The 26,431-nt window shown below is 36.3% G+C and overlaps 1 protein-coding gene across 4 annotated transcripts in view; it reads left to right on the forward strand.

Annotated features, from left to right (window-relative positions):
• The window catches only part of fzr (fizzy and cell division cycle 20 related), a 149,209-nt gene that overhangs the window by 47,330 nt on the left and 75,448 nt on the right, over positions 1–26,431 (forward strand). For all 4 annotated transcript variants that reach the window (XM_089100482.1, XM_089100483.1, XM_089100484.1 and 1 more), the window contains one exon: positions 7,129–7,254. In XM_089100482.1, the coding sequence (XP_088956608.1) occupies positions 7,129–7,254 (126 nt within the window). The remainder of the gene's footprint in view (positions 1–7,128; positions 7,255–26,431) is intronic.

Here is a 26,431-nt window from a genome sequence, read left to right on the forward strand (position 1 = left end):
CAATCTGACACAGAATTGATTACACTAATAATTTGCATTGTACATATTTCGGTTTAAGATTTGTATTTGATCTTCTCTTGTATTAAAATATACTGTATTATTTCCTTTTTACTCGTATTTACCTAATCTACTGTATTGAGAAACTCTACTAGAAATATTTTGTAATTAATCATAAATAATGCGGGCCCTCCATCAAAATGTAAGAACCACGTTCTCCCGTAATGACTAACCTGGTGAAATTCTGCCCATGGGGGTAGTGAAATGACAACATGGTTGCAAATTATCGTTGGCTATCGTTATAATAGTAACGCTCACGTAACCTTCTTGATAGTGAGAAGGTAAAGATAAGCGAATAAAATGAATACTAATTACACTAGGGGAAAAAAACTTTTGTATTCTGGAAATTCCGCAGCTGGAACTTAGCTGGTTTTTGCACAGAGGCATGACTTAGCGCTTGTTTGGATTAGCTCTTGCTTCCACCGAGCCAGAACTTGACTCACTTTTACAGAAAGTCAGGAATTCTTTAGTCTGCACTGTGTCACTGTGTCAGATAGGTGCTTAAACTTTGCTCATTTTTACACTGACATTGAAAATCCTTCAGCTCTAAACGAGGCGCAATGTTCATACGTTTCTTCTGAAAAGTTGGCGGGTTACGCGTAAGTAGAGGGATTGGGTGGCTCAAAAGGCCAATTTGTGCTTTCCAGTCTTATAGATCTAAATTCCTTGCACGTTGTCTGTTTTGACATGGTGCAACATGCCCACCTTTTCTGCTAAAATTAATCTATGGAGAATAGGCCAGTAGCAAAATAGTGGCCGCGATGGTCATGTCCTACCTGGAGGTATATTTTTGGAAACTTAGGGCAATTTTGAGTGAAATGGCTTATAGGTCCTATAATTTCTAATCGGATGATATCTCTTAAAAGTTTCTATGGCGACTCATTCTATTCGAATTTCCGGAAAAAAATAATACATGCAGGACATCGCTTTTTATTAAGTCAAAGGACACTGAGAAGATATATTGTTCCCTTTCATCGAGAACATGGGTAACTTCGAAGTGTAAGCTAACGTAAAAACAGAGTCCAAGTCAACTTTTTATGTTTCGTAGTGACAGAATAAATGGGAAATATTTATTTTACGCTATGCATCTGCCCGATAGGGCGGTGGGGGTAAAGTATTAGGACGATTCGAAGTTAGAAAGCAGGTCTTACTTCGAATTATGGAAGACAATTGCAACTAACATATGTTGAATGGAGAACCGATATGATTTACCCCCCCCCCCCCCAATGTGCAAATATGTAGCCCAAATTTGTTTCTAAAATATTATATTTTCATAATATTTTGATATATTTCGTTAGGATTAGTCAGAGAAACAGGATCTACTTAGATGAAGAACTTAACGTAGGCGTTATACCATATAAGTACACAAATTAGTGACAAATTGGGCCATTAAAGATTGGCTCCTTTGTATTGAAACCGCCTGTAGATTTTCAGGCTTAGACAGTTTGTATTACTAGCAGGTTTTACTTACTCAGCACTGGGCATCTGCTGGGTCCTACTCCTCCAGCTTCGACGAGTGCAATGGTTTAAAAGTTTAAGTATTGTTTGTAAGTTTGAAACTAATTCGGAAGGGCCTAATCTGTAATTGATTTATCGAAACTCTAAGACTTGCCTACTGTCATTTGTTTTTTATTTTCCATAAAGGAGCCATACTGTTCAGCTAAACATTTAAACTTTTCCATTGAGCAAAAATGTCTCCTATTAAAAGCTTGAAAACCTTGTTTTCAGTCTTCTCTATACTTATCAAAATGTGAAAATTACACCCTTTCGTTTTCGGCAAGATGTGTTCTATAAGTATTAAAATCCTTGGAAATGTTTATTATATTGATTTCTTACTTTTTGTCTTGTGCGACAAGACGAAAGGTGTGATTTGTTTTATTACTTCCACTTTTTGATAGTGTAGTTGGATTAGTCGTCTGCTGAAAATCTCCTTGCTCGATTTTGTTCCCCAGCAGAAACTAGTATATTGTTTTACTTTGAATGGCCAGTTTTTCACGAGTACGTGCTCTGCAACTTGAACTGAAAAATAATAATACCATAAGCGTAATTCTTATATACATTTTAATTACATCAGACACGCCTTAAGCAATTAAATCCTACCCTATTACCAGCACAAGCCAGGCTTGATGGTCTTGAAAACAAATGGTTTTGGTTTCAATAGCACCAGCCATGTTTTCTAAATGATTTTGAGATTGTTTGACAAATGCTCTTTGCAGATTTAATGGGCAAGATGGTACCGTTATATGGTTTCTTATTTTGGACGAGAACCAGCTTAAATGACCTGGACTTGTTCTCCTGGTTCACGAAAACTGAATCCCTAGAACTGTCTCACTAAGCAGTCCACACGGAAGACAAAAAAGTCAAGTTGCCCTAACCCCTTCATGGGGCTGTACTCTTTCAGGGTCATTATCACTTTCATAGCAATTTAATATAGAAGTTAAACTTCGTGTAAATAGTTAAATGTTTGAGGGGGCATATCTGTCATATCTAGTATAATTTCGAATAGGATATTAAAACGGACAGAAATTAGATATATGGAAATTAAAAGTTCTTCCAAATGAAGTACGATAAATCTAATATAGCATATAAACTTGATAGAGGGCCGGATCTAGTGGGGGCTAGAGGGGACAAGTGCCCCGGATGGGACGCCCGAAGGGCGGCAAAACAAGCTTAAATTGTAATTTTGTTTTTGACAAAACTTATAATAGTTACAGTATTGATGTTGTGGCAGGGACGGCAAAGTCTACATTTACCCCCCCCCCCCTGAGAAAAAACCTAACTCCGGCTCTGGCTTTATATAAAATTTCAAGTGTTAAAACTAGACGAAAAAGAAAATTAATCTATGGATGAAACGGGCTGCCGACCCTTTAAGCCCCTTGCTTTATTCGCTAAATTTTTGACATGTTATAAATATTGGTCATGTACTCAGTATAGCATAAGCTAAAGTTCAGCATAAAGAGCAGGGCCCTAGGGGTGGCAATCCATATAATAAATTTTTTGTCCATTTTAAATTTTAACTGTTGAAAGTTTAAGTAAGTAGGAAGTATTTTTGCTAGAACGTGTTGTACTATGATAATCGCAGAAGTTGTTAGATCTTATATAGTTGTAAGATAGTTGTAATAATGGTCGGCCAATGTATTTAGTGTGCCTCCGGGCCCAGGCCCTAGATATCCTATAATGTTTTTTTTTACTTTTGTTTAATTTCCCCATTTTATGATATTTGGCAGATTTGCCAATCTCTTCTCAAGTTAATTTTGATACAAGGACCTTTTGAGGGTGAGACATGTACATACCAAGTATTTTGGGCGGGTAAATGGAGGGTTGGGAAAGCACACGTACAAACGTGTGTCTTTCACTGAAGTGTGGTTTTTGATCCCATGAGACACTATCTTAAAGAATAAAAGATAGAGGACAGAGGAAGTGCAAATTAAATAAAAAAGAATTAAGCGGGACAGGTTAACTTTGATGGGAAACAACTAGTTAAAATTACTTAGTGTTTCTTATAAGCTGTGATACTTTTTTTTCCAATTATGGGGAATGCCTCCCAGGAATGATCCTTATAATCATAAAAAAATTTAAAATTTTGACATTCAAAAATTCTCTTTTCTGTTTTGACCGCTCCCCTCCTTCCCTGCTCCTAGAATAATGTTTCGACAATTTATTTACTGTGACTGCTATAGAAATTACCAGGACTAGCAATGGGTCATTTTCTGAGACAGCACTAGAAAGTGCTATTACGAGGGCATGGCAGAGGGCAAATTTTCTTTCGGCAAGATTGGGTACTTTGTATTTGAGGTCTGTTGCAAATTTCTCGGTATTGAAGTTTGTAACTATTGCAGTTTGAAGTTGCCTAGTTATATAGGAAGGATTTAAATACATTGATTTTTAAAACCAGAGCAATAAAAAGTTGGATGTCTAGATCATGTTCGAGGATTCACCTATGATACGGCTTGGCTGATTGCAACGAACGGTGTATCCAACTTGAAACCTATTAAGAATATTATGGATATCTTATTTTGATTTTACCGCTAAAAGGTGTTCGCGACAGATATATCACCTTCCGTTCAATATCGGTACCCATTAAAAAGAGGACCAAGTTATTTTTTAGGTTCGCATCTCCCGAAAAAATACCCCCCCCCCCCCCGAAAAGAAATCCTGGATATGGCCTTATTCGTCAGTCAATACCTACAGAAGACTGGTAGCAGTGTATGGTGACTCCAGCTCCAAAATCATGAAAAATGCGCAAATTTTATTTTGATTTGAAATGAACGATAATTACTAAACCTTTTGATGGTAGTTATGGTATCTTCATAAATATCTGCAGAAAATTAATTAAATGAACAAACGCTAAAGAAAAGCTATAAAGGAACAAACGTTACTCTCTTTTGGCAACAAAAATGTTAGATTCAAAATCTCGACTGTAGTTATGGGAACAAGAATATATCTGTGAATGTAAGAAGAGACGGAAGTAAAAACCGCACCCTTGTGAAAATGGCACGCGTCTTGATTTCCCCTACCGCCCATTTTGTTGATGAGTAATAAAGTCTCGGCATTTCGAATGTAAAACATACAGGAAGTGAAACAAATCGATCTGTCGGTCTAGTCAATTTTCTCTGACAATATCCGCAGCGGAAGATAAGCGAGCTCTAATCGTGTATTCAATCCCGCCTGACTTGCAAACAAAAAGACTAAATGATTTTATTTGGATGCCCAAATTAGCAGAATTATAACTGTTACTATTGTCTTTCGTATAAAATACATTCTATCACCAACTAGAATAGACTTGGTTCTTGTAGAAATGAAATCGGTCTTCCATTGAGGGAGAACGCTTTAATTTGTAGATTTTTTTTATAGTGTATTTTACAAAAAGATGGGAAAATGGTATTTATGCCCCATTTTGAAAGTCACTGAACTTCAAACAGAGGTCAAGTTCTACCTTTGAAAAACAAAGCGAGAGGGATATCCTGTTTGTCAAAAACTTTTGTTTAGCCTTCTTTTGCATATGTACCCGGGTGCATTCAACAATAGGGTACGTCAGTAAAACCCAAAAGTAAACAATGTTATTTGTTAATAAAAAGTAAAATAATACTTTTTAATTATGGCAGCATAGGCTACCTAGGAAAAATAGGTAACTGTGCATTATAACTAGACCAGTGCTATACACGAAAGAAGTCCAGTTTGGTTAATGCTAATGAAATAAAATAGGATGCATATATAATACGTTAGAAGCAAATTTGAGCTATATATTTGCACATTAGGGTGGTGTAGGGGTGGGGGTAAAGCATATCATATATTAAATACGTAACCTAACCTAGGTACCTCCCCCCCCTAAACCCCAAAAGACAATCGTTTAAATATTGTAAAATCAATGAGAACCCACGCTTTGCCATCAATTTATCTCTTACAACTAGCCGTTTGACGGGTTTCCATTAGTGCTTCGTTGTATAGTCTATAGCGCTGGTTTAGTTATAATGCACAAGTACCAAAAAATATTTTATTTTTTGAATCTCAAAGGATAAAACACCCACAGTCAAGGCCGTATTCAGGGCAGAGGTCAGGGGTTTTACCCCCCCCCCCGAAAAAAAAGTTCGACTCATACAAACGCATTAAAAATGTATAAAAACACTTTTTGATGCTTTTTTTTTACCCTCCCAAAAATACCCCCCCCCCTCGAACAAAAATCCTGGATACGGCTCTGCCTGCAGTCTTCCAAATGAAATTTTAGATACTTGCTTCTTTCTGTAACTGGTTATTTGGGAGCTGTTATACCTAACGTTTATGAAATCCCACACCGTCCAAAATTAGACTGAATTTTCTCTAAAAGAACATACAGAAAATGCTTGCAGATGCCGCGGTTCGAATTTGAGATGGGATCCCGCGTTCTAAAAAATATTCTGGGATTCTCTAGATGTCCCCGATAAATACGCTAAAGCGGGCAACTTTTTATACTAATATTTTACTCCTAAAATGGTTTATATATATAAAAAAAATTCAAGGGAGGAGGGCAAATATTGGGAAAGCGGGTCTTTTGTTAGAAAAGTGTCATATTTTTTCCGATTGTTGTAAAATGTTATACAACTTGTGTATTTTTGTCTCATACACGAGAAAGTTGACGGGCTTCATTGGTTGTTTCGTCTAGACGCGATTTGAGTTTGCTTTTTTAGAGGGAGGAGATCCAAGAATAGTGCTGTGAAATCCTGTTTCAGTAAAAAACAAAAATCTCCGTGACAGAGCAGCAAAGACCTTATATTACCATGGGTGTGTATGTTATCTCTAGATTCTAATGTTGGAGCTGAATTAAATTTTCTTTTAAATGATGGCCATAAATATTGTAAATGAGGTGCAGTACTGCATTGTGAATTGTTCACGCCAAGTCAATGAATAGCATAATTCATAAGGTTCACCTTCAAGTATGGAATTTTTCGTGGGTGAGGCTTTAATGTTATATCCTGAACAGTGATGTACTGTCTCGAGTCGTTAATATCCCACAACAAGCGGTGAGCCTTTTCCTTCTTCAAAATATGAACACTCATTACGTTGTTATCATTAAATGTAATACTCCCCCGAGCTCTATGTTTATCAGGTGATTGGGATCTTGTAATTGTAGAAACTAATGTTGTTCGTGGTTCTTCAGGCTAATGAACTGTCTAAATGTGGTTTGGTTTGAGGAAGACGTCAAAAACAGCTGTGCTTTTTGTCATAAAAAATAGAAATTGGATTGCTTCTACAGTATAGTTTATCAAAAATCGTGTTATTGTCTGGTTTTAGCTAAAGCCCGTTGCTTGACGAGGGCAATTAATCTTTTGAAAGGACTGTTGATTTAAGGCCACTCGCTTTTTATTGCTAGCAAGTTAACATGGTTGTCCGATACTATAACAATTTAATTAACTATCCAAGTCCTACCTGCTCGCTGGTATACTTTTTCTGAATTGTAGTAACAGCATAATGATAAATAGTAACAGCACTACGTTTCAAGGGGGTAGAACTCTTCATGTATAAATCTACCTTACATTATTAGAGAAAGAATCGCTTAGGTCAATTTTTTTGAGAAGACATTTTTTTCTTTGGTAGCTCCAGTCTCCACCTTCATCTGGATCCAAGATGACCTCTCCTGTCAAGTCTCCTGTCAAACAGAGTCATGGTGATAGATATATACCGACTAGGGCTGGAAGACGAATGCTCGATTTCAGTATGATGGTAATTTGTTTATATTGTCTTTTATGAATAGATACTAAGTTTTATAAGTTTATAATTGATCATAAGTTTTAAATTAATAATAAATTGTTTTTTTTACCCTAAGTTTTTTTAAGGTTTATTGTTTTTTCTTTAATTTGACGTTTAATTGTCATGATGTGTAAAGAACATTTAATCAAGGGGTTTATCTCTAGGCTTGTGCTTCTCAACCCTTTTTCAACAACTAAATTAAACAAGATGTCTCAAGGAACCTTTGCAGAATATGGGCCATATTTTTGTATTGTGGTTCACGTGGGTTCAAAGTTGACCACTTTTTCACCTCGAGCCTTGAGGGAATCCTGGGTTTTCAAGCAACTATTCCGATGGAGGAGCAGGGTTGCCACTTGTAGCACGATAGTGCTAATTTAGCACTATTAAGGTCAATTTTTTGCTATAGCACCGAAAATCGCTGTGTAGCACGCAAATTTGGGCAACTGTAGCACTTTTTGGAGCTGACCGTGATGGCGACCCTGCGGATGAGTCCTGCCAGGGACTTTTTCTAATTGATTCAATGTTCTTCTGAGCATAATTTTTCGTTTGTAGAGAAACCATAAATTCAAATAGAAACAGCCTGAAATAGAAATTGCCTTTTTTGTTCAATCCGTGATTTCCGCTGAGACTTTGGCCACGATATCATGTTTGTAATCAATAATAGCTTTTACGTGACCGTCTGTATCAGATGATAAGGTATTATGAATCCATGTCTTATTTATAGGTCTTAGCTATTGAAGTAATATATTTTTTTTCCTGTTTCAGCGATATTTGCCGCCATTCCTGTGTACTTTTATGAAATAATAATGATATACGCTTGTATTCTTCTTTCTATGGGCTATTGTTCGATTGCCCTACGGATTGCACTCATAAGTCGTAAAAAGTACAATATACCTTTAGTTCTATTGTGTTTGTTAATTTTATGAAAGGTTCTAATACAAGTTCTGCGCTGGTTACGAAAATTGAATTTTCTAACTTAATAAAATCAAATTTGAATAACTTAAAATTGTATCTTTTATGCGTTATGTCAACTCTTCAAACACTAATTTGGATCAAATTGTTGAATGCTACTTTGCGTTTATATATCGCTTCATTGATCCCTTTTTGATCACCCTGTTGTCAAAACATTATGATGAACCGAGGGAACTGGCTGGATTTTGTAATACTTTTAGAAAACGTTGGAGGTAGGAAGAATTTCCTACCATCAAGCATCGTCTGAGAAAAAGGTGGATTTGGAAATTATTTGCCTTCTTTTATGCAACATAGCCCCTACCATGGGCGCCCATAAGCTGAATTCCAGGGGGGGGGCAAACTTCGTCTAATTGCTACTTTTAATGCTATTTAATAGAAATCTCAGAACAAAAATATAAAAATAAGGCAGCATCACTCAGCTAGGGGGGGGGGGGGCAAGAGCCCCCCCCTGCCCCCCCATATGGGCGCCCATGGCCCCTACCCCGGAGAAAATACTCGAATGTGCACATATGCCCATTTGTTCAGTTCATGTAATATATGTATATATATATATATATATATATATATATATATATATATATATATATATATATATATATATATATATATATATATATATATATATATATATAAGCATGGTTGTAAAACTTAAATCGTTTAAATGCCATTTTTATTAGAACAAATGCATTAGTTCGAAGACATGTTTTTAGCTTCTGCTTGTCGTTTGTTTTAGATATCAAAGCGGTTTGGGCGAATTTTGACTATAGGCTGCAGTAGTTGTAGATCTAAAACCTGGCATTTACATAGGAATTTATATTAAAACTTAGCACTATGTAAAAACCTATGAAAGTTTTCGCCACGTGAAAAATGCCCGTAATTATTGGCATAATCGTAAAAACCGCGAAGTTTCTAGGGCGCTGCGGACCTGCGTGCTATGTCAGAGTAATATTCATAGTTTGTACCTTATTTTCTTGTCTAGGGCGTCTATTGGCTTGAATATAGCCCCCGAGGCCCTTAAAAAATAAACAGGATCGTTCTTTATGTTGGGATAGTTACATGTTTAATTCATTTTGTTTGAACCGTTTTGAAATTAATTTTTTCTTATTCAGCTTGTGGGCCACGTATCATTGTCCAGGGATCTATTAAGAACCTTTGGCCGCTCCTTGAATCCCTATTGTCATACTCTGTAAAAATATTTGCTCGTTAATTCTTTCCCATTGATGTCTTCTCATGGATCCTATTTAATAGATTATTTTGTTTATCCATTTTTGTCGGTTGCTTATCAAGTTATCATTTTGTTCACAAGTCCTCCAATAATTTAATTGGCCTAACTCCATATTTTGGTTCAAAGATTGCTTTGATTTTTAAGATATTCGTAAAAGATAGCGTCAGTTTTAAGCGTGGAGGAACAATGATATCTGGTACAGAATACTAATGTTTGTGGGGGACAATTGATTCAGCATGGAAATATATGAGCCATGTTATGAATGTAAATGATTTTATGGCATTTTAATGACTTTTATAGGCTGTAACAATTAGCCCGGTTCTGCTCATGATAATAAATCTTCTTCTGTGCTGAAGTGGTATTTGATAATTGACGTTATGGCTTTTTGAAGCGAAGCAATTTTTTGGCTTTTTATTTGAAGTTTATATTATTTCCTTAGTGTTAGTTTTTCCTTGTTTATAAGGAAAAACATACCATTGACTGGGATTTAACAACTGTGGAATTTGTATACTTGAAATACTTGCATACTTTGTAATGATGATTGAACTGTTATGAATGCCTTTGTGATTTGGGTATAGAATTGAAATGCTCGAATGATTATTTTTTTTTTTGGGGGGCGGCTATAAATTAAAAGTCAAATAAAAGATATGTATACTGCATGTGTAAGAATATGGAGTAACATGAGAATCCTCTGAGGTTGGCCCGAAGGATCTGCAAAGATAATTGGATGTATTAGGGAAAAAAGAAACAGCACAAACAAACATCCTTTTTTGGATCTCTGTTGGGTCCATTTTTGAAGGTTTTATCAAAGAATTGTAAACTGTTTGCTTTATATACACATCATGCACATACACAGCGGGGTCAATACAAAAATTAGTGGGAAGGGGGCAAAATGTATTTTTTCAAAATCTAAGAGGGGGATTTATTTTTTCAAAGTTTAGGGGGAGTAATTTTTTTCAATTTTTCAATGAAAGTACAAAAGAGCCACTTTAAATGAAAATACAAAAAAAAACGAAATCTTGCGGTGGCACACAAGTCAGGAGGGAGGGGGGTTCTTCTCAATCGACGTCAACGCACATACTAGGTGTGGGCCTCCCTAAATTTCTTCGTTACTTTAGAAATAAATTTGGGCTATATATTTGCACATTAGGGAAGGGGGGTAAAGTTTTAGCGGGTCTGCATGCAAAATGTGTTTGGTACGATTATTCTGCATATTAGATAGATAGATAAATAAGTGTATTTTAAAGCCAAATATGCGGCCATGAATACAGTAAAATAATATAAATGAATATAGTGAATGGGGGGGAAGGGGCTTAACCCCCCAAAAAATACCCCAACGCGGAAAATCCCTCCCCCTCGGAAAATGTCCCCCGCACGAAATCCCCCCCCCACCACAGAAATTAACCCCCGCAGAAAATACCCCCTCCTTAGAAAAAAACCCTCGCGGAAAGTGTCTAAAGTGTCTTAAAAACACCAGAAGTGTCTTAAAAACTTATAAAAAGAAAACACAAATGCATTTGTGTTGAAAAGACTTCCGTATGAACTTTTGCAATTTTTGGCAGTAGCGGGTGCCAAGGGGGGGGGGTAAAGTATTTTGACAGTTTGAAGTCAGTAAACAGTTCTTTCTATTTATATGGCCGCTAAAAAATTACAGAAGAATAGCAAGGTATCGGGAAATTTTGCTAACTAAAAAAAAAGAAACAGTATAAAGTAAATTCAATGTTTCATTTAAGTGTTTTTTTTCAAGTGTTAAATATTTCTTTTTCAATGACCGTTTAAGTACTATTATTAGGTGTTTCATTTAAGTGTTTTATGATGATCGCTGATCAAAGTTTATGTTATTTGTGCCTTTCATTTATGTTATTTTACTGTGTTCTTGGCCGTATATTTGGCTTTAAAATACACTTATTTATCTATCTATCTAATATGCAGAATAATTGTACAAAACACATTTTGCATGCAGACCCGCTGTACTTCACCCTCTTCCCCTAATATGCGAATCTATAGCCCAAATTTATTTCTAAAGTAACGAAGAAAATCACGAAAAAACGGTGTGTCCTCGAATTATACACAGCGTAAACTTGAGTATGTGGCACATAATACACAAGTACCATAATCCCTTCCCCCTACGGAAATAAAAAAAATAAAACTCAAATAAAATTCCCAAATTTGGAAAGCCTTATTTTCCACGGGGAATATTTTCCGCGGGGCGAAGGGTGGATAAACGCCGGCCACCGTTTAAATGACCGTGCCTTCGACTCAGTCTCCTGTGTCACCAAGGCTACCGCAGGTACACAAGAAGTGGTTGAGCATCCCAACCCCTCTTAGTTTATCATACTGCCTAAATAAGCATTGTTGACAACTTGTGCCCATTTTTTTTAATGTACCTCCCACAGCCAAGATTGTCCCGTGATAGTGGATGAACATGTTTTTTAATTTCTTTTGGTGGGTAATCTTCTGTCATTGATAGCATTGTAAATGCAAAATTATGATATACTATTATACTACGTAAAAGAACACAAAAGGATTTCAAATTGAACATTAATAATAGTCATTAGGATCAAGCTAATCTCGACAGAGATGCTGAACTAGACGATTATTCCGACTACTTTCCAGTGTGTTCTTGGTGTCATATTTGACTTGTAAATCCATGCTACTGCTCTGATTGTTGCTTTTGTCATAAAGCATATTTTGTCTGTCAAAGACAAAGGGCCCATTAGCCATTTTTCGTAGCAATTTTACTTTCAAAAAATTCAGAAGGGAGCTTCTGAAGCAATTTTGGTAAAAATTGACTGGGAATCTTATATGTGTCAACCACAGTAGACAGAATATAATATATGAACTGTGGTGTCAACAGTTCGAAAAGCTATCGAGAGACTAGTTTAAAACAAAGCAAATCTATAATCTCTGTTCGAAAAGCTATCTAGAGAAAAGTTTAAAACAAAGCAAATCTATAATCTCTGTTCGAAAGCTATCTAGAGACTAGTTTAAAACAAAGCAAATCTATAATCTCTGTTCGAAAAGCTATCTAGAGACTAGTTTAAAACAAAGCAAATCTACAATCACTTCGAAAATCTATCTAGAGACTAGTTTAAAACAAAGCAAATCTATAATCTCTGTTCGAAAAGCTATCTAGAGACTAGTTTAAAACAAAGCAAATCTAAATCTTTGTTCGAAAAGCTATCTAGAGACTAGTTTAAAACAAAGCAAATCTATAATCTCTGTTCGAAAAGCTATCTAGAGACTAGTTTAAAACAAAGCAAATCTATAATCTCTGTTCGAAAAGCTATCTAGTGACTAGTTTAAAACAAAGCAAATCTATAATCTCGTACTAATTCTTAAGATGATTCGATACCTGAAACATCATTTTGTGAGTCTCAACGTCAGCTGACTATCTCAAAGGCAAAGGGTTTATTAACGAATTCTCCCAGGGGACTAATTATCATTGAAGCCTATTGAGAATTTGTGATTTGATTATGAAATTTGATTGAAAAGATATTATAATTCTGTTGGCAAAGTTTTCAATCGAAGCGGTTTGCACCACAGAAAATTTAAACATGCGTCAAATTGACCAAATGATATTTCTTTTGAGATGATTTTTGGCATTTTCCTAGCAGGTATACTAGAAAGTTTTTAGGGCCAAGACAACCCTTTCCTGACTTTTAAAAAGAAAATTCTGCTCTGTATGATCGAAAAAAATTGATACTTTCTAATAATACAAGTTTCTCTAAAACTAAATATATCTATCTCCAGCATAAAACAAGAGAATTTGCAAGGTTTTTCTAAGATTTCAGAAAAAGTAGATGTCGGCTTTTAGTTTTCTGCCGTTTCTTCGGATCGCTTATCTAAGCCCTACATGTTATGGCAAGACCACTCAATCAATTCTGAATGGTTTGGCCACAGGAACTAAAAAAGTTTATAATGGACGAGATAGGCTGATTCTTTATGGTATTATTTGAAAAAACTACGTTTTCTAAAGAGTTAAAGAGGCTGAGTTACAAGGTCGAACCTTAAAACGTACAGGGATTAGGAGGCACAGTTGGGGGGCTACCACCCCCAAAACCCCCCGCTTTCGCAGCCTTTAAATATAAAAAAATTTCTTTGAACTGAAAGTAAGGAGCGACATTAAAACTTAAAACGAACAGAAATTATTCCGTATATGAAAGGGGCTGTGCCCTCCTCAACGCCTCGCTCTTTACGCTAAAGTTTTTATTGTTTAAAAAAAGAGTTGTGAGAAAGTCAAACTTTAGCGTAAAGAGCGAGGCGTTGAGGAGGGCACAGCCTCTTTCATATACGGACTAATTTCTGTTCTTTTTAAGTTTTAATGTCGCTCCTTACTTTCAGTTTAAAGAAATTTTTTTTATATTTAAAGGCTGCGAAAGCGGGGGGTTCGGGGGTGGTAGCCCCCCAACTGTGCCTCCTAATCCCTGTACGTTTTAAGGTTCGACCTTGTAACTCAGCCTCTTTAACTCTTTAGAAAACGTAGTTTTTTTCAAATAATTTCTGCACGTTTTTGTACAGTTTATTACTTATTATTGCTTGACTAACTGTTAGCTGATCGTGTCAGGAGTTAAAGTTGGGGGCTTCCGCCCCCCAAACCCCCCGCTCTTGAACATTCTTGTGTTAAGGCTTTTAATTCCTGAATACTCAAATCACGTCGTACAGGGTGCCTCCTAATCCCTGTACGTTTTAAGGTTCGAACTTGTGACTCAGCCTCTTTAACAGCCCCCCAACTGTGCCTCCTAATCCCTGTACGTTTTAAGGGTCGACCTTGTAACTCAGCCTCTTTAACTCTTTAGAAAACGTAATTTTTTTCAAATAATTTAAAAAAGAAACTGAGTTTCTTTTCAAAGTATATAAAAAAGTTGCTCTGATGGTGAATCGAACCCGAGTTTTCCGCCTGAAAGTCTAAAGTCTCAGCCGCTGGACTATACAAACACAATAGTAATTGTTGTTTAGCAAATAGAAGGTATTTTCGACGCAAGCAAATTCCCAAAAATCTTGATATGTGGTTTTTGGAAAACAGGGAAGGAGTGATCAAATTGAGCTGAAATTTCGAGGATAAGCTCCCAGGCCCCAGGAAAGCTTATCCTCTAAATTTCAGCCCGATCAGACAACGTTAAAGGGGGGTTGTGGAGGGAAAAATTAACATGGGCTAATATAGGAAAACGAGGTTTTTCGTAAATGTAAATTCGGGGGATAATTTTTTCGGTCTGAAAATATCAAAAGGCCCTAACAGGTCGAATTCTGCTTCGAATGAGTCCTCATTCAACCGGATCCGGGGCCAACTGGGGCCTGTAGGCGTGGCTAAGAAAAAAAAAAAGAAATGAATGTTAAGTGGCTATATTTGGTTTTTTGAAAACAGGTAAGGAGTGATTGGTTTGAGCTGAAATTTCAAGGATAAGCTGCCGGGCCCTAGGAAAGCTTAACCTCTAAATTTCAGCCCAATCGGACAACGTTATAGGGGGGCTGTGGTGAGAGGTTCCAAACTTCCAACCCAGTTTACCCCATGAAGATAAAGTCGGAGGAGGATGAAATTTTGCAAGTTTCTTAGTTTGAGCTTGGGCTACAAAATGCAATTACCGCTGTCTCTCTGCGACCTCTAGGACCTGAAATCGCTTAACATTGTGGTGGGTCGCCTCTTTATAGAGGCACAAGTGTGCCTCCTTGATTGAATTCCCTTAAGCAAAACATTGTCTACTCAATGTACATATAAAATAAATAATATGCACCTTATTTCGGCAAAGATTTCAATCAAGAAGGTTAGCACAACAGGGAACTTCCAAAGCTTAAAAATATAAATGCTTTTACTTTTATAAATTTAATAAATCAAATAATATTAACATTTTGATTGCTAAATATCAGTATAGGCCTATTGTATATTAAACTGACAATGCACATTCATTTGTATTTTTTTCAGTAAACTGCAAATTTTGTTCTGGCCTTGGGAAGGCGTAGGGGTTTTGCGCCCAACTTATGTTAATTTCTGCTCGTTTTGAGTTTGACTCGGTTATTTATTGTAATTTCTGTTCGTTTTGGGTTTCATTTATTTATCGATGCTGATTTGTGGTAGTTTCACGCTTGGTAGATTATTTGATTTTATTTTTGCTCATTTTTTGTTTGGAAAATTGGAATGGAGTTCTTTACTTTTCTTTGAAAAACTTATTTTGTGGAAAAAGTTTTTTAATTAATTTCTGTTCGTTTTATATTGACATAGTCCTTTCAGGGAAAAAAGAAAATAACGCTTCAAATATTTTTGTTTTTTAAGAATTTATAGTTTTGCCTGCTATTTGCATGATGGAGAAACATTTCAGCAATTTTTAACAACACAGACACTTTTAAAAATTTGGGCACAATTAGTAGTGTGTAATTTAGTTTCATATCTCATCTAGTTGATCTGAAACGGAAACTTGATACCATTCGCAAAAAAAACAACTGTTTACTTTCTTTAATAGCATGGATACACTTACGCTATTTTGATTTGGTTAAATTTTAATAGTAGAAGTTGCCCCGAAAGTTTGAACATAATACCTTCAGTCGTTCTTGGGATACTGCTGAGATGCCTTATTTGGAATTAGCAATATCACATTGCATTTTGATTTAATCTTAAGGCAACATTTAGTTTTTACATATATTGGGCAAATGGGAGGATGGGTTTGGGAGTGGAAGGGGGATTAATTGCCCTCCAATCACTTTCGACTATTAAAAAGAGCATCAGCCCTTTCTATTTTCAATCGAATAAGCCCCTTTCGAAGTTCCCACGACAACTCCTTCGATACGAAGTGCCCTGATCTAAACAACAACAACAACAAAAAATATCACTAATCACTTTCAACTATTAAAAAGGGTACTAGAACTTTGAATTTCAAATCGAATAAGCCCTTTTTCAAGTTTCTAAGCCATATATTTCAGTAGAAAACTCATCTTCCCCCAGGTAATAACATATGATCCTTGCACTGAGGGTTATGAGAAATCGTACATCTCAAAAATATATTTTTTCTCAGGAAATTAATTACGCTGAACAAAATGGCTGTCTCAAAATTTTTACTGGATGTGTTTGGGGGGATGATGGGCGTAAGGGGGGGGGGGGGTAGTTGCCCTCCAATCACTTTCGACTATTAAACAGGGCACGAGCCCTTTGAATCTCCAATCGAATGAGCTTTTTTTTAAGTTTCTTCGACAACGCCTTGTATACAAACCTTATATGCCCTCAGGGCATAACTTAAAACCCTTGCCCTGAGGGCTGTGGGGGAGTATCCTTCTCAAAAACATGTTTTATATCTGGAAATCAACTACGCTGAACAAAATGGCTATCTCAAAATTTTGATTGGATGTGTTTTGGGGAATGATGGGGGTGGTGGGGGGGGGGGCTTGTTGCCCTCCAATCACTTTCGACTATTAAAAAGGGCACTAGGGCTTTGAATTTCCAATCGAATGAGCCTTTTTTTAAGTTTTTACGGCAACACCTTCTATAAAAACCTTATATGCCCCCAAGGCATAACTTAAAACCCTTGCCCTGAGGGTTGTGGAGGAGTGTCCTCCTCAAAAACATATTTCTAGCTGGAAATCAACTACGCTGAACAAAATGGCTATCTAAAAATTTTGATTGGATGTGTTTGGGGAAATGATGGGCGTGTGTGGGGGGCCTAGTTGCCCTCCAATCACTTTCGACTATTAAAAAGGGCACTATCCCTTTGAATTTCCAATCGAATGAGCCTGTTTTGAAGTTTCTACGACAATGCCTTCAATAAAAACCTTATGCCCCCAGGGCACAACTTAAAACCCTTGCCCTGAGGGTTGTGGGGGAGTGTCCTCCTCAAAAACATATTTTCTATCTGGAAATCAACTACGCTGAACAAAATTGTTATTTCAAAGTTTCTATTAGATGAGTTTGGGGGAAATGATGAGTGGGCCTGGGGGGGCTATTTGTCCTTTAGTCACTTTCGATTATTAAAAAAAGCACTAGCCTCCCCAATTTTCAATCGAATGAGCCCTTTTCGAAGTGTCTACGACAACTCCTTCGATACGAAGTGCCCGGGTATGAAAAAAAACATATTGTGCCCACATCGTTCTTTACTTAGGCAGCGCTAGCTTGCTGCCTATGAAAAAATAATCTTCGTGATAAAACAATTAAATAGTGTTTAAGCTCACCCCCAGCTATGGATTATCAGGCATCTCTTAACGATCAGACTGGCCTAAGAAATTATCTTTTGCCAAACATCCCACTGAATAGGGCTATTGTGTTGTATGAAAATTCCCATCCAATTTGTTCGTGTCCTGATTTTGGACCTGAGTTCGTTCTCTCCTTCCTTATGGACGAGTTAAACAGATTCATCTCCAGGTTTTAGGGAACAATGCAATCGTACCATCTAAAGTAGTAACCCCCATAATTGTCCCGTTTTTCTGTCTTGATTTGAAATAAGAACATTTATTTCTCGTTTTGGTAAACATAACTCTTCATTTTCATCATTTTATTCATTAAGTAATAAATTCTGCAAGTGATATAAATTTCATTTCTTTTAAAATTCAACTTTTGCTTTCTTCAGACTAATTGTTGTGCTATCAGTTATTGTTTTTTTATATCGTCAAAATTCCTTGGGCTTGGAAAAGGAGGAATTTGACGAGGATATCATTTTCGTATTAGCGAAAGGTTTGCCAGCCTGATTTTTCGTTTAATTCTTTGGGCTATAGCATATGAGGATCTTCGATTTTTGTACATTCATGCTCGAGACCCAAGGTTTAAGTGCAAAAAGAAGAAGAAATGAAGCTGGATAGAAAGGGCCTTTAAACCGGCCCTAGTAGTTTGACAGCCATATAAGGGAGTTTTCTTTGAACCGGGGATGGTTTATGAGTTTTGGCAATGGTTATAACTTTTGTTCTTCCATTCTTTGCTTTCAAGCGATGATGTTGGAATGTGAAACTGTACGGAGTTACAGCAGGCGCGTGCGTAAAAATTTATTCGGGGGCACAAGTTTGGAAAAAACGGGTGAATTTTACGCAAAATATATGGAAATATAGGGGAAATCCGATGTCTTAGGGGGGGGGGGGGGGGGCACAAACAGACGTTATATTTTCTGGAAAACACACACACACATACATACATATATATATATATATATATATATATATATATATATATATATATATATATATATATATATATATATATATATATATATATATATATATATATATATATATATACATATATATATATATATATATATATATATATATATATATATATATATATATATATATATATATATATATATATATAAATATATTATCATAATGCATGTATAGGCTACTGAAACCTATTGTGTTTCAAATATTAAAGTAAACTAAACAGGATCACTTCTTGATATCATGCATAGCATCTTGACTATGATCAATCATTTATGGCCAATCTTAACGTCCTTTTGATCTTCGACCTCGTATCCTATATTTGATTCACCTTTCCTTGCTATCGATTCGCTGCAGATTCCTAGCGTGGCATGAAATGACACAGAAGGTCTAGTTGTCACTGTTGTTCTACAATCAATGTATCGCATGATTTTTAATGCATTTGTGTTATCTTAATACACATGTTGGGATCTTGACATGCACAAGAAATAACAACATCGTCCATGTTTGAATTCTGCTAATGCAGGTACCATATGAAAAGAATTAATTCTGATATCCTTGAGAGATCACGTCTGAAATCTTGACGGTTTACGACTTGGTTGAACTAGACAAATGATAAACTCAGTTTAAAAATTATTATAATTTTTTATCTGCCCTAGTTTTTAGAAAATGATTTTAATTATAACTGGCATGATGAGGTCTGCTAAACGCCTCAAATCGTTGACTGATTAGATTTTACTGATATACCAGGCTATAACAATAAGTACATTCTAAGACTGGCTATACATAACGTATGGCAAACAAGAAACAAATTAATATAATCAAATAACCGGATGAGATACAATAAATAAGCAGATGAGACATATCTGCTCTGTTTAGTTTACTTCTAAAGGTTAGTTTTTTCTTCTCCTTTTTTTAACGCTGAAGACGGCTTGGCGCAGGTCCTTGCGGTAATATTGCTTTTGTCCTTTTCGCTTCTTTTCTGTCCACCGGCTGATATTATCCTCGTTTTGTCGGTTATTTAAATATATATATATATATTTTCTTATTTGTCATACGTACAGCACTAAGGCTCCAGGGAATCTCAGTATATGACCAGAAAGCAGTGAGAATCTGTCAGTGTCATACATCATTAAAATAAAAACTATCAAATTGTTTAAAGCCCATGGGTTATCTTAAATCATAAAACATTCCAGGTCCTCTTGACTCGCGCATTTTCAACTGAGAAGACTATTCCTACCGGGACGGCAGAAAATACACTCTTTCGAACCACAAGGTTCCCGGGTAAAATCATCTTGCCCATCGTCACTCCGCGTTCTACCCACCTATACCCACAAATGTTCCGCGTTCTACCCACCTATACCCACAAATGTTAACATCCTCATTTCGTTGTCGCTTACATATGGTACACATATAATATTAACAGATTCTCACTTTGGAAAAATACTGTTTTTTGTTTCTGCAATTAAAGACGCTGAACTGGAACGCTACTTTCAACCTAAACTGTCGATTTTGCTTCAATAATCTCAACGGTACCTATATCAACTGACTTCCAGCATTTAGTAGACTTATGTTCAGCTTATAGCATTCATGCAGAAATTTATAAATATCAGATGTTTGCGAGGATCTGAGGGTCGTTCATTGGAAGGGAGGTTCCGATTCCACAGAAATGATATTTCTAGGCTTGAAGATCCCATATTTTTTTGTAATCCTCGGACTAGTCATGTGGAGTGGGGAGGGGAGTGGGAATGTGGGATACGCCTTGTACCACTATGCACAAGTATTTTGATAGAGACGTTTTGGTTACAACACGTATAAACTATTGATATTGTAAGTTAACGAGTAAAACTTTGCTAAAGGTAAAAATTATCCAAAGGAGTATTCCTTGCAATGTTTTATAGTTCAAAGATTTTACGCCTCATAGAATTTTGAAAAAAAGGTTGGTTCTTAAAGGAAGCCATTCCGAAAGGTTTTCCCCTTGTTTAATCTATTTTCTATACCTGGCTGAATGTCAAAATCTGGAGTTGTCGAGGAATCCTTAGTGGGGTGATGTTCTAAAAATGTTCTCTCTCTTTTCCTGCATAGCATATGGTCTCTATTTGTTTCATAGCTCGTTTAAATTGATCCCATTGAGGAAATACTAGCTGTTTGAAAGCGTGCCAGCCATTAAAAAGCCCATTTGTGGCTTTGATGATGGCATAGAACAGGCGTTCTCTTTCTAAACAAATGTTCCCTTTCCGGCTTTTATCCGAGGTTATCAAAATTTGACGCTAAGAACATTAGATTAGGAAACTTATGCTATACTAAAGGGCTTCTTTAAATTGGATTGTTTTCAATGATGGTAATAACATCCGCATGTTTACGTAGTCTTTGCATCCTTCTGTGTGGTGAAGCAATTTTTGTATTGCTGTTTCCTGTACAAAACCAGATTAAGTAAAATTATCCACTATTTTTGTAACTAAGATTGAAAGGCTACGGAAGAAGGCCTTTGGTTTTGGAAGCTTTGAACACATAAACAGTGTAAGGACACTTGTCTGTCAATAATTCTTCCTTTAGGGCAAAAGGAATCACGGCCAAAATAAATAATCATCCTCTCTTTACAATGAAGATTTCGTATCCAGTCCACCGACGAGGGAGATGCCATAAGTATACTTAAGCAGTTTTTTTAAAAGCTTCTCAGGCATTGCAAAATTATTGCTACGCCATTGCAACAAGGATGTCACCGGGAAGAGTTGGATTTAATCCAACCAAACTCGTAAAATACAGAAGCCCCTGTTCTATAAAAGGACATTAGCGAAGAACACATATTAGCAGGTCTCAAAATGTTTCTAAAAACTGTGTCTAGTTCATTTGATGTTATTTCCGCAATTTTATGTTGGTATTCATAATATTGCATTCACTTATATTTTTATAAAGATTATGATATATTTGAATTTTCTGTAAATAATGGTTTTCGTAAGTTCACGTCAGACCTTTATCTTGGCCAAACTGTATTCAAAATTAAACATGTCATCGATTTTTAGCTATTCAGTATTCTGTATCTAGCGGTAATTACAAAGTAAGAGCCTGATAAGCACCCCTTAATGACTAACATATATGCCCATATTGGCTGACGAACTCATTGTAAGAACTACTAATACTACTACTACTACTAACAACTCACCGCAGCACCAAGCCGCCTGAGGCCAACACAGCTACGCACGCTCCTCCTCCACCCCAATCTATTCAAAGCCTCCCTGTTTACACCTGCCCACGAAGTTCCCTCTTTAAATCTTTCTTTATGACGTCGTCCCACCCCAGTCGAGGACGACCTGCTTTCCGTTTAGCCCTAGACGATTGGCCGAAAAGAACAATCTTCGGCAATCTGTCATCCTTCATCCGCACAACGTGCCCTAGCCACCTAAACCTTTCTTTCATTATAGCCCTAGAGAGCGGTATTGAACCACATTTTTCGTATAGCCTATTGTTTGAAATACGGTCAGTCAGCCGGGTACCCAGAACAATCCTTAAACAATTTCTCTGGAAAACATCTAGCAAATGTTCATCCGCTTTTCGGAGCGCCCATGCTTTAGAGCCATATTTGACCACTGTCATCACTGTAGCTTCTAAGATTCTTATTTTAGTTTGCAGATTTATCTTCCTTTTCTTCCAAACTTTTTTTAACTGTGAAAAAACACCATGAGCCTTGGCTATTCTACTTTTAACACCTTCACTGATCCCACCATCTTTACTAATTATACTACCAAGGTAAGTGAAGCTGCACACCTGATCAATCTTTTCATTACCCAAAGTCATCTTTCCATCTTCACTTATTCCTAGCCTTAGTGACTTAGTCTTCCTAACATTAATTTTCAAACCTATTCTAGCATCCTGAGCTCGCAAAACCTCTAAAACTTAATTCATTTTGCTCACACTTTCATCTAGGATGCTTAAATCATCAGCATAATCCAAGTCCAGGAGACTTTTTCCTCCCCATTTGAGTCCGTGGTCTCCCATTGCCTTTCCTGTGCTCCTTAAAACAAAGTCCATCAAAATAATCCATATAAAGGGGGATAGAACAGAACCCTGCTTAACTCCTGATTTAATACAAAACCATTGTAAGAACTTGTGGGAGGAATATCCGCTAACTTTACTTCTTGTCAGGATTATTGAAGTACACAAGTAACTTCTCTTCTAAGTGAGAATCTGTTAATATTATATGTGTACCATATTTAAGCGACAACGACACGAGGATGTTAACATTTGTGGGTATAGGTGGGTACAGTCTGAGTCTTTAGAACGCGGGTGACGATCGGCAAGATGATTTTACCCGGGAACCTTGTGGTTCGAAAGAGTGTATTTTCTGCCGCCCTGATGGAAATACTTTTCTGAGTTGAAAATGCGTGCGTTAAGAGGACTGGAATTTTTTCGGACTAGGATAATCCATGGCCTTTAAATGATTTGATAGTTTTTATTTTAATATGCATAATATTCTTCTTAATATTTTGTCATCATTTCCGAAATAGGGAGCTAGACACAGGAAAAATGGAATTTCCTCTGGAAAAACCATATTAGTGGATGGAAACATCTCTGTCAGGTTGTCAGGACTGTCATAAGTCTCTCAGGAAATTTTACAGCATAAGTCGTCCATGAAGCAAAAATGTTTTTTCACTATCGTTTGTCAGACTTTTTAACCGAAAAATAGAAAAAAAACATATTTCGATGACTACACCCATCTTTGTTCTTGAATAAAAGCTCTTATGTCATAATTACTGCCACAAATCAAAGACCTGTAACGGGTCGACGATTCCTATTTTAGGCGTATTCTGGCGCATATAGTGACAACCTATTTTTGGTCTTTGATAAAAATCCATTTTAGGTTTGTTCTATGTTTTGGGAAAAGCTCCAAAAGCTTCTGTTCAATTTATGCTCTTTTTGCCAAAAGGGTTTTCAAACTTTGTGCCAAAATTATAGTCACGTTTCGATTGTACCAAATTTGCAAAAGAGTACACTATTGCCAAGAGCTTTCATTTTACGGTTAAGTAACGTATCGTACTATATAATTGTAGTTTTTCGCTTTAATTGTGGATGTGTTTTCGGTTCGATGTGCAACCATTTTATCTCCTTCTTGTAGAGTAGTTCCAGCTTCTGAAGTCCAGCTTCAGCAATATAATATCTATTAATTATCTTTTTTAGGACGAAATTGCGCTGGCATATTTGGAGCTATGCTTTTAATACGAACAACTAGTTTATATATATATTATATATATATATATATATATATATATATATATATATATATATATATATATATATATATATATATATATATATATATATATATATATATATATATATATATATATATATATATATGGAAGAGACTTCTCTTTTTAAAAAAATGATTTTTTTTTGGTGAAGCCGTCTGGAAAAGAGGAATGCGAAGCACAGGAGAAAACGGAAGGAAAAAAAGCAGTGTGGACATGAATAGGCTACTCTTCAGCGCCTAATACCAAGGTTTTTCGTAGTAATATAGTAGAAGACAAACAAAGGCAGGGCCTAACACTAGCTAAAGATAATATTATGTGACTGTTCGGTAGGATTTTTTCTTTACACGGGACGAAAGCTTTATCGGAGAAACTTATTTTGAATTATGTTACAATGCTAAAAACAAGTGTGTTCTAATTCTCTCCCTCAGCTTACATTAACAAAAATTCCCGAAGTTAGAGAAAAGGAATGGAATTTTGGGTTAAAATGGTGCGCATAAATCAAGTAACGGTACTGGTGCATTATGCGGGCACTGCTGAAGAGGTCAAGTTTGGTTAATGCTAATGAAATAAAATAGGATGGATATATAATAGTTTAGAAACAAATTTGGGCTATGTATTTGTACATCAGGGTGTGTGTGTGTGTGTGGGGGGGGGGGGTAAAGCATAGCATATATTAAATACGTAACCTAACCTAGGTATATTCCCCCCCTAAACTCCAAAAAAAAGTAGTTTAAATATTATAACCCATTGAGAAACCACGGCTTTGCAAGTATTTACTCCTTCAAAGTGTTTGGGTTGGGCGTCCACAGGATTGTTTTCAGCAATGTGATCCATTTATGCTACTGGTCTCTGCTCTTATTCGGTTAATCAGTTTTTTTGTACGATAGTCTTGTTGTCCTATTGATGGCCAAATATCTCTTTAAAGAATAAAAAGTGAAGAAAGCCCTGAATTGAGAAACGTTGAAAGACCTTACTTTCGTTGTAGCATTAAATATATGTCCTATTGTGACGCGTTGTCACAAGCTTGTCCTTTATTACCTTGTTAGTCGCATTTTTGTTTAACTTTGTTGTATACTTGCATCATTTTTCTTTAATAGATCAGGACTTTGTTGGGATTGCACCGAGTCAAGAACTAACTTATTTTTCAGCGAGTCAGGAATTTGCTCGTTGTTGCCTCAAGTCAATCCGAAGCCTGTTTTGGAATCCGTCGAGATTTAGCTCGTGTTCGTTGCCAGAACTTAGATTTTTTTTTTCAGTGAATCAGGGTTTGCGTTTTCGGTCGAGTTTGTCCTTAGCTTTTGGCACTGATATTGGAAATGCTTGCACGAGGCTTGTTTAAACAAAAGAGGCCTACCTTTTTTTTCTGCTAAAAAGTTGACGGTAAAAGAGGTTTTTTTTTATTGAGGGGCCACGGGCTTAGTTTGTACCGGTAAACATACGGATTTGTTTTTCTTGCACGATCCAACTTTAAACCGGATGCAACATGCCCTCTTTTTCCTGCTCAAATGCATCTGAGGAACGGAAAAGTATGTTCCACTTTTTTTTACATAAACAAAGTCATATTGATAATACTCCATATGAAATGTATGGCTCGGAATGTTCGATGGCTCTTGCCAGATCTGACGAGCTTCAAATTTGATATCAGATCTTTTACGGTTGTTCTTGTTAAGTTCATCTCACTTTTTTGTACGAGTCATTTAGTTTTATCGGCCAACAAGGGACCATTAATATTGAATAATGTCGTTTTAATCTTACTAAATCTCTTGATATGATAGCACTGGATTCATCCATATTTCTGTGTCTAGACATTCACGCTTGAAACGTTTCCCTCTTCAAGGAGTTACATTTTTTTCCTGTGATGATTGATGTTGATTGCATGGAATGGTTTCTAAAAGCTCTGGTTTCGGAGAGGGTGGCGATTGATGTACTTGTATGGTTTTGTCATATCCGCATACCATGCCCGCGTTGTAAAGTACCTTTTGAGTCCTGGTCCTTAGTCAGCCTAAAAGATTCCTATCAGTATTGAGCGTCGGTTCTCAACCTAGGAGTCGCCATCCCATAGATAAGGGAAATAAAATAATAATAATAATCTGTATTTAAAAGCCTTTTAAAGCCATATACAAAAAAGACAAATACTAAAGAAAAATTACACTCCATTTGAAATCCTTCCCTTCAATACAAAATTTCCTACTTCCACAATATAAAGGGGGGACCCAGACTTCATTAACACACGAAGCAGCCTATCTTCCCTTCTTGTATAATTGATCCCCTTAAATGAGAAAGTTGCTTACACCGGAGGAGGAAATGGCCCAACCCACAATTATTTTTCCCACATCTCCAGCAACTACACCCGGCCGCAGGACCTCCCTCATTTTCCTTATAACCTTACCATAAATTGGAAGATTCGGTCAGATTCAGTCAGAAAAAGCTAAATACGTTTGTACGAAAGAACCTTTTATTTATTCGCTATTAGATCTCAATTAAATGTCTGCACAAATGTATGCATATGCACAATGTACATACAAATTCCAAAAACTTGAAAGAATTGATTAACATTTATCAATCAATAAATGATTAG

The sequence above is a fragment of the Artemia sp. Qi Xiang Cuo genome, chromosome 14 (genome assembly GCF_049724085.1).
Source record: "Artemia sp. Qi Xiang Cuo chromosome 14, ASM4972408v1, whole genome shotgun sequence".
Classification (NCBI taxonomy): Eukaryota; Metazoa; Arthropoda; class Branchiopoda; order Anostraca; family Artemiidae; genus Artemia; species Artemia sp. Qi Xiang Cuo.